This window comes from Phyllobates terribilis, unplaced genomic scaffold (genome assembly GCF_046119375.1).
Source record: "Phyllobates terribilis strain yellow unplaced genomic scaffold, ASM4611937v1 Scaffold_1__5_contigs__length_1240528914, whole genome shotgun sequence".
NCBI lineage: Eukaryota > Metazoa > Chordata > Amphibia > Anura > Dendrobatidae > Phyllobates > Phyllobates terribilis.
The window spans coordinates 326,988,935-327,001,892 of NW_027362761.1; the positions used below are offsets into that span (position 1 = coordinate 326,988,935).

A 12,958-nucleotide genomic window follows, 5' to 3' on the forward strand; every position below is an offset into this window, starting at 1 on the left:
GAATTCTTGCTGGATGGCAGGTGATCAAATACTTATTTCATGCAATTTAATCACTTAGTGATTTTCTGTTTTTTATTTTTAGATTCTGTCTCTCACAGTTGAAGTGTACCTACGATAAAAATTACAGACCTCTCCATTCTTTGTAGGTGGGAAAACGTGCAAAAAATCTACAGTGTATCGAATACTTATTTTCTCCACTGTAGTAGCGGTACCCAGAACTATAGTACCTAAGGTGCAGGGACAGAGCAGTACAGTACATGTGAAAGTTAGACAACAAGGCAGCACACGCTAGCACACGTGGACAGCCGTGCAGCACAGCTTCAGAACAGTACATGCAGTACAGGTGAATCGCAGCACTGTCCATGAAGTACAGATACAGTATGAAACAAAGTATGGATCTCTCTACTTTACTGTTCAGACCAGTCAGCCATTTAGTGCATGTATTCAGTAATACGCCACCAGCTGATTGTCTGTACTGGCCCTCCATCTGGCTGAATATGCCCCTTATCGGCACTGTCACTGGCATTAAGTTTGTTGTACCCAAAATATTGACCTTAAAATGAGTCTCGTGGCTGGATTGTCACACGTGTAATAATAATGTTTGTGTGAAGATTTTCAGGATGGCAAGTTAGCACGGCGAATCAATCAGTACACGACACTTACCATGAGCACAGGTGCTAGGCGAGTGACCCCTCCAACATTAAACACTAAGGGAAAGTCATGTATTGAAACTAAGAGTCAGTGACACATTTTCAAGTCCTAAAACAAAATGTTAGATTTGGCCAAAGAGGGGGGGTCTGGGAACAAGGTGTATTCAAGCTTCTGAGCCGAGGAAGTCCAGAGCAGAGCAAAACACAAGTCCAAAATCGTAAAATGAAGAATTTATTAAAAAGGAAAAAACAGAAAGATGCGTTTCATCCGATGCAGATCCTATTGTGATATGAGTGGGCAGTCCTGTGTAAAAGTACAGCAAGGTTGTCCTATAGATTGTAGGTTACAAATAGCAGCTGAACTAGGCACATGGATTTACAATCAGATGGTACGAGATCTTACAGTAATGTTTGATTTCTCCAGCCTAGATGCAGATTAGAAAACACTCTAAATGATAAATACTTTTAAAGGGGTTGTCCATTACCAGGACCACCCCTTTTTAAATGAAGTAGCCCCTCTTGTTAAATAAAAATAACATATACTCATCTCCCCACTCCAGCGCCATTCCAGTTATGTCGACATTGGGTCTGCCAGGCTTTTGAGCCCCGCAGCCAATCAGAGGGACTACTTAATTTAAAAAGGGGTTGTCCAGGTAGTGGACAACCCCTTCAACTTAAAAATTAAAATGTACACATTTTATTATGAGACTACTTATCCCCAAGGCACGACACAGAAAAATCCTCTGACCTCTGGAGGGCCATCACTGAGGCTACGAATCCATCATGCCCTGCACAGTACTTACTGGCTTTTACGCTTCTGTCATGTCAACTCTCACCTAACTTACCAGACTGATATGGATTGTGTATAAGACATTCCTTCTGATTATCCACAGTGGTATGGGATGACGCAGATGAACGTGACCTGTGAGTCCGCTTGCGTCCTGACCTAGACGTGGATGTGCCCGTGCCATCATGTCCCCGAGTGGAACTCTCCCTTTGCCGAGTAGTGTTCATAGCCGAGGCATGAGTCTGCAGAGCCTGAAGCAATGTGGATGTGAGGTTATCTATAGACTGCGTCATAGATTGCGACATCTGAGTGACCCATCCGGTGTGGTATTAGGCACCGAAGTATTGGAAAGGGCTTCATGGGGCTCTGGCACAGCAGTCTGCATGCAGTCCTGGCAATGTGGATATGTGCTGCCACTGGGGAGAGTATTACTGCAGGCTGTACAGAGTGCATAATAGCAGTCCTGCCTGGTTCTCTTGGACCTTGAGCCTGGCATAGTATACAGGGGTGGGCGACACTAAGCAAAAACTGAAGACGGCTAACGCCGTCCAGGGGGGTATACTGCAGAGGAGGAGCCACTGTTAACCTTTTTCAGATTAAGCATAGTGTCGCCTCCTAGTGGACAGCAGCATAACACCCATCGTCCTGTGTGCCCCCCCAAACGAGGCGACAAAGTAAAACAAAAACAAAATAAAACAGTAGCATCCTGAAAGAAGATGGTTTATACACCTCGTGCCCCAATTAAATTGATAGTCATTATTGTGCACAGTATTACATAAAGCGCCTCCTGTAAGACGGCTCCAAATTGTGGAATGATGCAACGTTAGCTATGACGAACCATCAGTCAGAGTCTCCACCATCATCACTCTGCGCCGTTCCTTCCACCTATAGTAAAATGTTACAGAATTAGGAAATAGCTAGACAAAGGAAATATTCAATCTAATGTCCAAATACATGCATTCTGTCATTCCTCTGTTATTCATCCTGGAAATATATGAATGAACTGACAACTAGGTATTGCCATTAGGATGTGTCTAATAGGCAGTCTGACACCAAGGTGAAGTTTACACGAGCGGATAAAAAAAAATCACCTGAGATTCATCTCCATTCTCATCCATATGGCAGTTGTTTTATGTATCAGTAGTTATTAAAATTTACAATACCAAATACAGTTTCATATGTTAAACAATTGTAATGCATCTGTAAAAATTGGGTGCTATATGGTGGATCCATACGGGATCCGATTTTCGTAAACACCCATAGACTTCAATAGACAAGTCTCATCCGACATACAGAAAAAAACTATTACATGCTGCGATTTTCTTCACGTTCGGTCCGTAAAAAAAAAAAAAAAAAAAAAAAAAAAGCACATCTGAACTGCCCTATCGGATAGCATTGGTCCAAGTGGTGTCAGTTTTTTTTTTTCACAGACAAAACATGGACTGAAAATACATTCTTGTGAACATGGCCTAACAGTATTGGATGGACAGTGTCATATTGTTTAATAAAATGCACCTAAAAGGCAACAGGAGAATACAATTATATACAGTTTTCTAACCAAAATATATCAATGCAAGACTGACAGTCAAATTGTAAATGTAAAACGTCATAAGAAGTGCAGAACATCCAGGATACAGTGTCTGAATGGGGGAAGAGGGGACGGGCTGGGCTGGGGAAGGGACGGGGAAGGGACGGGACGGGGAAGGGACGAAGGGGGGCCGGGGAAGGGACGGGACGGGCCGGGACGGAGAAGAGTAAAAATGACGATTACATGTGCAGATGAACAAAATTCTCAAAACAGCAGCAGACACAACCAATACCTTATAGGAAACCTGTCATCTTGAAGATGCAGTCTGATATGCCATACATCTGTTATAGAGCAAAGCAGACTGATATATAGGCTTCTATGGAGAAACCAGTAAACTTGTAATTTATTCTTTGAAATGCCTACTCATTCAGGACTAGATGAGCCGTTCTAAGCCATTATACGACTGTCAATCACCTATTTGCAAGCCAATCAGTGGTGGTTTACTGGCCCATGTATATAGGCTGACAAACATTCTAGGCACACAGGATAATTGGTAATGTGATCGTGCTTTACACCAAGAATATCATGATATCGGCAGCACATCCCCCGTTCGCACAGCACTATATGCTGCTAATAACAGTAACTTTTCTCTGGCTTAAAAATCATCGTACACGAAAAAAAAGCATCTTGCTCATTCGTATTGAAATTGCCAGCTTGTTTAGAGGGGCTGATAGTTGGAAACCGACGACCACTCGTTCCCTAATAATTTAATAATTGGCTTGTCTAAATGGGCCATTAGGCGACCAGTGGGTGGCCCTAATCTGTGATTGACAGCCATTTCTGCATGCACATTCACCCTTATTAATGTGTTTATAAAAATGGTTTACCTTGTGATTGACCATATTCAGCCCTTGAGAAGTTGCATCGTAGTCATGAATGGGTAAAGTGGCTAGCCAGCTTGCCATGGACTTTTCTTCAATTTCAGTCTGAATAATTGTGGGATAGATGTGCGCTTTCTTAAATGCCTCAATTTTTTCCTCCTCTTCTGCCCAGTCCAATGACTCATGAAGGCCGTCATTCCCAAAACGCCTATTGTACTTCTCAAAGTGGACCCTCTCTAGTACCAGCCCCAGGCCTGGTGCTTTGGGGATGTCCACTTTTTCTTCTCCCCAGCTCCTCTGCATTATAGATGGTGGAGCATATCCTTTCACCACCGCAATAACCAGTCCAATCATCTTGCGTATCTGATGCATCATAAAACTCTGTCCTTTCACCTTAATCACGGCCAGCTCCAGGCCGCCCTGCAGGAAAGGCGGCTCACAATTCATCTCCATGATATAACGTTTAGCACTGGGGTCCCAAGGTCCTTTCTGTGATGTGAAATTGTGGAAATTGTGTGTACCTTTGTAGAGAGCAAGCAGTTCATTCACTTTATCTAAAGTTTCTTGGCCAAGCCGGAAGCTTTCCTCCTGCAGATCGTGGTCTTTATGAGCAAAAGCAAAAGTAGGTAGCGTGTAGGAATAGGTACGGGCATCACACGAGTTTTTGGAGTTAAACCGTCCCGTAACTCGTTTCAGTCCTTTGATGAGGAAATCAAATGAAACGTGAGAATAAATATAGAATGTGCAAAGTCAATTGTTTATGTTTTAAAAATGGTCTTGAAAGCCCCATTCTTCCCAAAAATAGAAACTATATTTTATCTATGCATTAAACATGGCAGTAATGGTGCTGTAATACTGATTACACTACCTTTGGTGGAGAAATACACTTTGTTTTTCTTTAATCACCATTGGAAGTTTTCTGCTAATTAGATTTGGGTGCACAGGGGCCGGAAGGTACACTGGGTCTTCTCCCCCCTGTCTGTGATTCCCCGGCCCCTCTACTGCCTCCTGTCTGTAAATGACAGGACACTGCTGAGATTTCACACATAGGAGGCCGGCCATTCAGAGATCGGAGGAAGGCAGAGGACCGGGGAATCACAGACGGAGGAGAAGACCCAGTGTACAGTCCGGCCCCTGTGCACCCAAATCTAATTAGCAGAAAACTTCAAAGGGTGATTAAAGAACAACAAAACGGATATCTTTATTCATTATAGCCATGTCTTTACGTTACAAAATTGGTCTGGCAGGTTCTCTTTAAATCACAGTCACTTTAATAAAAGAATAACTACAAGGCCCTTCTATACTATGAACTATAAAGCGCGTCCTTACCTATTATTCTTATTTGGGAAGGCAGGTGACCATTTATTTTTTCCACTATGTTGTCGATCAGCCATACCTTCAGAGATACCACTTGCCCAGCAGCAGAGACTCCCTAAAATGAAAATGGAAGCAGTATATACAGTGTTGGACTGGGGTGCCAAGGGCCCACCAGTGACCAACTCCAGGGGCCCATTTTTCAGCTAAATGTAAATGTGACATTATCCTCAAAAACAAATTTATACAACCATGATCTGGGTAGATTGTTAAATGAATAAGATGCCGCCTTTGTCTGTACATAGTGATTCAAGTATATAGTGCCAAGTACTGCTCATATAAGAGGGTGATGGCCCACCAGAGGATTCTCCTGTGGGTCAGTCTCAGCCTAAGTATATACCTTTAGGGTATGTGCACACTGAGTATTTACAGCAGAAATTTCTGCACCAACACTGTCTTTTAGCAGGAAAAATATTTGCATGCGGTTTTTTTCACCACTAGTTTGAATCAGTGAAAAACGCTGCAAAAACGCTGAAAATGTGAAACTGCTTCAAATCTGCAAGGAAAAAAATAAGCAGCGTGTGCATGAGATTTCAGAAATCTCATTTATTGTGCTGCGGTTATTTTGCCAAATTTCTGCTGCAAATACCCTAAATCTGGTTGGTTATCAGAGGTCCCAGACTGTGGCTGAGAAGAAAAAAAACCCAATAAAAGGCCATTTGTGAACCTGACCTTAGTAAGCCATTTTACACTGCACTGGCTCTAAGTAGTAATGTAATGTTACTAGAAAAACTTTCTAAATGATTTGTAACAATTGTTTCACTTTTCTAATTTCTAGCAACATAGTTTCCTATTGTCAATGCAAAATACAAACTAGACCCTTGACAATCCCGTTAAGGTAGCAGCAGACAAGGCATATTTTTCCACCACAATTCCACAGAAAAATTGTGTTACATGTGGATTTTTAGGGAGTAAAGTTTCTCTTTGAGGACAACACCATGCTGGCATAGGGAGACTTATAAGCCAAGCAATGTTCCCTGTGGAAAAGGTATGCAAATAGCCTCTTCTACTGGCAGTAGCAATCCTATAAGCCATTCTGGTTGACCAAGTCTCAGAGCCCGCTCCAAAAAGGGATGATTGGCCCAAAATGATGTCCGACAGAGCACACAGTGACTCCATCTGCATTACTACAGTCAATGGCCTCATCAGCGCATATGCCCGAATCCTATTTTCCAGAGCTTCAGACGTAAGTCCTGATGAAGCCACTGACGTGGGGGTGAAACGTGATGTGAATACAGCCTTACGCTGCAGGTATTTGGAGCGCATTTGCTCTGAGACATTCACTGATCAGCTGAAACACAAACCACTTTCAGGGAAAGTTCGAGTATCTAGTAACAATGGCACAGGTCTGGCATCTATTAGGCAGCAAGTAAACAATTCTTAAAATTTACGTTGTGCAAATATCAAAGATATATCTGGATAAAGAAAACCATGCACACAATGCGAAAACAGAAGAGCCGAGTACAGTTAAAAGGATTGTCATAACCACAGCCATAAGACCTACCTTATCGGTGCGTGCACATCGCTGAAAGGACATCTTTTTCATGTCATCGGCATGATTCTCAGGAATACAGCCCGACAGGACAAGAGCCTGCACAAGGACATCTTCAATTGTTTTATACTGTGACGATCCCACATTTCTCTGCAGAACAAAAGAGCCAAATATCAGCAAGGGACGGCAAAATGACCCAACCAGATGTAGAACCGGATGGTACCTTAGAAGGGTTGTCCACCACCTTGCTTTTATTTTACAATGGCCACAGCAGTGGCAGCAGCTGTCATATGGAGTCTGGACCAGAAGAGAAAGCAATGAGATTGGCGTCCTCCGCCAACAGCGAGGAATCGGGAGGACGACACTGGCGCAAGTATTGTGCATCGGCGGAGTCCAGTAGGCAAGTATATCTGTTTTCTTGTAGGACAACTACAAGCCCATTATTAGGATAAAATAAAGTGGTGGATAACTCATATAAAGCATCCACAGACCCAGTCTCCCTTTCATCTGGATCAGATGATAGACTAGAAATCATTGGCAGAAGATCGCTAACAGGGATTGTCTCATCTCCTTAAAGGGAACCTGTTATCAGATTCATGCAGCCCGAAACTTCAGCAACATGAGTTGGACACTGCTGCACATGGGCAGCCAGACAGGTTTTATTCTGAAACGCAACAGTATTTCAGAGTAAACATACCTTATAGAGCCTGCCAGAGACGACAGGCCCAATCCATCAAAGCTTTGAAGCCAGTATTCTTTCATAAAAACCTTCAAAAAGTTGCATAATTTTGGAGCAAGTGGCGGCTGCGTTAAAATTATGTGACTTTTGGCATTCTCACGCCATTTTTGCCCAAGTCCGGCAAAGTGGGCAGAGCTGGGATGGGGCACTGCAACCACTGCTAGTCAAATTCATGAAGAGCGGTGGTGTTTGCTACGACACAAATGTTAGTCCAGCAGTGACCGGAGTAGGATTTATGGTAGGGCACACACAGAAGTGAACACCACTAGTCTGACACTCCTGATTCATGAAGAAGCACACATCTCATGAATCAGGAGAGTCTGACTCCTGCACATCTCCTCATCAAGACTCAACACCGGTGTTGACAATGTGTCTCAGATGACCAAGGCAGGTCCGCTCCAGTTGACTGACAGCTCTCTCTATGAGTGCATATTATAATTTGAAATCCTCTCCGTCCTCAAGAATAGAGGAATTTTTAATTTTATTTCTCATTGCCTAGGTTACCGTACACTTCTGCCGTCTATCAGCAATGCCTAATTTCTTAGGCAAGGAGTGCAGGCTCTTTGCTATATAGCTTGTAATCTCTGATCTGACGCTGGTTGGATGATTTGGCCATCTTTTGTCCCTGCCTCTGCTTGTAACACTGAAGAGCTCACAGCAGTGGCCAGTGGCTCAACCATGCCGCTTGTCCGTTCTGTCAGTCATCAAGAATGCTCCCCCCATGGCAACCTGTAAGCTGAGGTGAGTTCCTGAAAATACACCTTGAGACAATCCCTATAACAACATATGACGGGTGCGCATCATAAGACCCGCCCATTGGCGCCTGTGTCACATGATCAAGGGCCACCGACGGGTTGGCAGGAGACCCCTGTGGTTGTCATAACCGATCTGCTATGAGCACCGCCCAACGGTCGGCGTTCATAACAGATGAGTAATCAGATGATCACAGATTCTAGTCTATCATGAAGACTAATGAAGCATATAAAAAAAAGGTTCTAAAAAATAATGAAAAAATTAAAAAATAAAAATAAAAGTTCAAATCACCCCCCCTTTCACCCCATTCAAAATAAAACAAAAAAAAATAATCAAAATTTACACATATTTGGTATCGTTGTGTTCAGAATTGCCCGATCTATCAAAATATAAAATGAATTAATCAGATCGGTAAACGGCATAAGGAGTAAAAAAATCAAAATGCTAGAATTACGTTTTTTTGGTCGCTGCAATATTGCAATAAAATGCAATAACAGGCGATCAAAGCATCGTACCATTAAAAACATCAGCTTGGCACGTAAAAAATAAGCCCTCACCCAGCCACAGATCCCGAAAAATGGGGACGCTACGGGTCTCTGAAAGTGGTGACTAAAAGATATGGCTCTGGGAAGAAGGGGAGCAAGAAACAAAAATGCAAAAACGATAAATGGCCTGGGGGTGAAGGAGTTAATTAGTTGTATATGTGATCCATAGGCACCTACAGAAGACTTCCCATCTAAGGCTGCGTGCTCACGATGCGTTTTTCATGCGTTTCCGCTGCGGAATTTCTGCATCAAAAACGCTTGGTAATCCGCACCCCATGGTCCCCAATGGCATTCCGCAATGTCAATGCACATGCTGCGGATTTTTCCACAGCGTTTCTGCAGCGCTCATAAATCCGCAGCATGTTCATTAATTTTGCGGAAGCGCCGCCATTGACTTGCATTAAGACGCATAGAATCCGTGTCTGTACATTTGTACAAGCGGATAACATGCGTCTCAATGTGCGGATGGTACCCAAGTCTGGAGGAGAGAAGACTCATCCAGACCTGGGTACCATTGTACCTGTAAAAAAAAAGAATAAAATAAAAAATAAAGTTTATATTCACCTGTCCGGCAGCCCCTGCAGCGCTTCTCCTTCCAGGACCTGAGATGACGTCGCGGTCATGTGACCCCAGGCTGTCTCGCGAGATGCCGGCAACCCGGAAGAAGCCAGGACGAGCGCTGCAGCACACGCGGCGGGGGATCGGGGGTAAGTATAGCTTTATTTTTTTATTTTTATGGTCACACTATATAAATCTATGCCGTTTGCATGGATTTATACAGTGTGACCTAGTTGTCAAGCACTTTCCAAGTGATGCTATCGCCTGGAAAGTGCTTGTCAGTCCGCATGTGGATACGCATGTGAATCCGCATGTATTCTGCAGGAAAAACGCATGCACAATCTGCATGTGTTTTTTCTGCCAGGGAGATGCAGAAATGCTGCAGAAATTTTCTGCTTCATTTCTGCATCGTGGGCACATAGCCTAAATGTTCATAAATGATGAAAAGATGACATGTTACAAGGAGTTTATGGATGTATATAATGTTAAACCCTGTTGAGTAAAATAGAAATATGCACTTCTATTGCTCACAAACATGAAGATCTTTGCTTGCTGTTAGTGAATAAAACATTTTTTTTTTTTATACCTTTTATAGACCAAATACCTCGTCTCTCACAATTGGGAATCTGCCAGCTGTATCCAGCCAGAGCAATACTCTTATGTAATGATATCACATTACTGTCCTGAGGCTGCTGCAGAGTATCGGTGCAGTGAGTACGCACCGGCCTCGAGTCTGACACTTCAGGTCCTGGGTAGTAAGTTGGGGAGATCAGGCCGCACTCTCAATTACGGCGAGCTCCACTAGGTCTATAATCGGAATATCCCGTATTTTTCCTCCTGTAATATGTAATATTATTCACCTGCATCCCATGGTAGCCTTTGCCAGAATACGCCATCAGCAGCACCACTTTCCTCTTTGGATGCTTCTTATTCTGATCGTCATGATCCACTTTCAATCTTTTCGCATCATGTCCATTTTCTTCCAAATTCTCTGATTCCTCTTGGAGACAAGAAGATTTCCTGGTTTCTCCTCCACCGCTTGTTTGTTGTCTTGGCTCCTCGGCCAACAGGTCAGCCATGAGGAGAAGCTAGAAGGTCTCCAGCAACAGGCAAAATGTACAACAGCTGTGAGGAACCCTTCCTGGAAGACATTCACATAGTAAATAAGCATGCTCACCGCTGTTACAGAGGTACTGGTATGGCTAGACCTATACACAAGCAGTATGTATGGTTACAACAGCCAGAGAAGATTGCTGGAGCCACTTTAGGTGGATGCTAGTGTTGAGCGAGTATGCTCTATTAACCCTTTCGCCGAGTATGCTCGGGCCGAGCTCCGAGTATTTACAGCTGCTCGGTGATATGCTTGAATCGCTCCCGTGTGCATGATTTGCAACTGTTTGACAGCTTTATTACATGTGAGGAATGTCTATTTCTTACACATTCCTTACATGTAATAAAACTGTCAAACAGTTGCAAATCATGCACACGGGAGCGATTCAAGCATATGACCGAGCAGCTGTAAATACTCGGAGCTCGGCCCGAGCATACTCGGAACAGAACATACTCCCTCAACACTAGTGGATGCACATGCGGTGTATTTTCTGGGCGGAAAGTCTGCAGCGTAATACAGCACCCACTAATTTGATGGGGCCCTAATAATCTTTATCCACACGTTGTGGAAATCTTCACCACATAAGTTGACCCGCAGCGCAGATTTTAAATCTGCAGCATGTCAATTCTTTGTGCGGGATTTATTGCACTCGTCGCTCCTGCAATGCATCGGTGAAATTCTCAACAAAATCCGCATGTAACACATTTGGATTTCGGTGCGGAAATGCCTCAAAGTGTGCGGAAAATCTGCATCAAATCCACACCGTGTGCATGTATCTCAAGAGTAGTTGGTGCACTTTTGATGTTGCGTTTTTTATTGCATTTTTTTAGCTGCAGTTTTTGTATCTCTTTGTTATGTCATGTTTTCATTAAAGTTGGTTTGTTTTGGAAACTTCCTGTTACTGCCTTTCCGCTACAAATAAGCACCAAAAACACGTGTGGATTTTCTTCATGTCATTCAAGTCTATGCGGGAAATCCACAAATACAACGCACATTTACCGCAAGAGAAATGAACATGTTGCAGACTTCAAAATCGCACCACGGGGCAGATTCTGAAGCTTAAAAAAAAAACACCACACAGAGGGGGCATGAGGTTTCTAGAAATCCTACACAACTCTCTGGATCTGTAAGATGCTGTTTTTGCACGCACCTTGTACCCACCTGACACTTCAAGCACAATGGATGTGATTTCTTGAAGCCTCATGCCCACCGTGTGCTTACAGACGCTGCAGAGCAGTATTTTTGGGACATTTTTTCCATCACAGACTCTGAGAAAAAGAAAAACCACAATCGTGTTTAGAAGTGCAGAATTTCTGCACTAAAAGAATGCAATAAACAGTAGTTTGCTATTGCGTATTTTGCTGCAGCATTTACACTACATGTGAATGTGGCCTTACAATGGCATCATGGTGGATGAGAAGCGATTGGCTGCAGTGGTCACATGTGTAGACGGCACGTAATTGCTGAAGTGAAGAGCAGTAAGCAGAGACTGGGAGCAGCGGTATGGGATCTGTTCTGATGGGATTTACTACGATGTTATAGTGGAAAACACAACATCTTGGAAATCTGTCCATCATGTCTGCTATCTGTGTCCCACAGAGATCAGCGGCTCCAGAGGAGTCTGACAGCTGCTGGTCCTGATTGGGGAGATGTGGGTGAGAGCTGTCTGATGGCAATGACCAGCATGACACAGAGCTGGAGAGCTGTAAAGGTAACCACCATCATTCCCAATGGTAATACAAGGACCCTGCAGCCCATCACACAGCATGGGGATCGGGGGCAGAAGACTGTGACTGCACCCTGCCATGGCGCTAACCTGCGGGGGATCTGGGCGCCAGACCCGGCAGCTTCAGCTCTGTATCCGGCTCCAACACGTGGGAAGACTGCTCGTCTGGAACTGAGCGCTACGGCAGCCGGGGAGGATCAAAATCCAGCAGCGAGAAGCGTTACTGCTTCCACTGCTGCAGGAGCGAAAGCTCCCTCTGCTGGAGACTACTGGGTACCACGCCGCACATGCTCAGCCACCACTGACTTGTAGTTTTCCTCACAGATTTCTTTTTTTCTAGCCACACTGTACTATAAATATTTCAGTAATACGTCGCCTTCCTGTAGGATTTTTCTTTTGCCTTAAGATTAATCACTGAATGAGAAAACATTGAGAAGTGCGGCATTGATCAGCGAAGGCGATGTTCACACTTTTAGTCTGTACATCATAAACATTTGTCTGCAAAGTAAAAAAAAAGTATTAAAAAAATGCACAAAATTTTATCCCATTTTTTTGCGTGATGTGATAAAACATTTTACTCCCATGTGTTGTGTTTTAGACAATTGCGGCTCATCCGATATGCAACAGAAGAAAGCCTGTGGCTTTAAAGGGAATCTGCATTAGGTTTTCACCACCTAATCTGAGAGCAGCGTGATGTATGGACAGAGACCCTGATGACAGAGATATATTGCTTACAGTGCTGCTTGCTGTAGTTTTTTATAAAATCACAGTTTTATAAGCAGGAGATTATCCAGAGGACTGGTAAACCTGCTGC

At 43.6% G+C, this 12,958-nt stretch overlaps 1 protein-coding gene across 2 annotated transcripts; it reads right to left on the reverse strand.

The window, feature by feature from the left end:
- Nucleotides 1-869: 869 nt before the first annotated feature.
- Nucleotides 870-12,372, reverse strand: PUS1 (pseudouridine synthase 1). Of its 2 annotated transcripts, XM_073676090.1 has the most exons (7): nucleotides 12,235-12,361; nucleotides 11,580-11,686; nucleotides 10,168-10,448; nucleotides 6,725-6,862; nucleotides 5,176-5,278; nucleotides 3,853-4,544; nucleotides 870-2,322 (listed from the first exon to the last, which is right to left on the reverse strand). In XM_073676090.1, the coding sequence occupies exons 3-7, from the start codon at nucleotides 10,384-10,386 to the stop codon at nucleotides 2,278-2,280; spliced, it is 1,197 nt and encodes a 398-aa protein (XP_073532191.1). In that variant the 5' UTR covers nucleotides 10,387-10,448; nucleotides 11,580-11,686; nucleotides 12,235-12,361; the 3' UTR covers nucleotides 870-2,277. The 2 variants fall into 2 exon arrangements, with proteins under 2 accessions (XP_073532191.1, XP_073532190.1); XM_073676089.1 differs by lacking the exon at nucleotides 11,580-11,686 and having other exon boundaries at nucleotides 12,235-12,372.
- Between the last annotated feature and the right edge of the window lie 586 nt (nucleotides 12,373-12,958).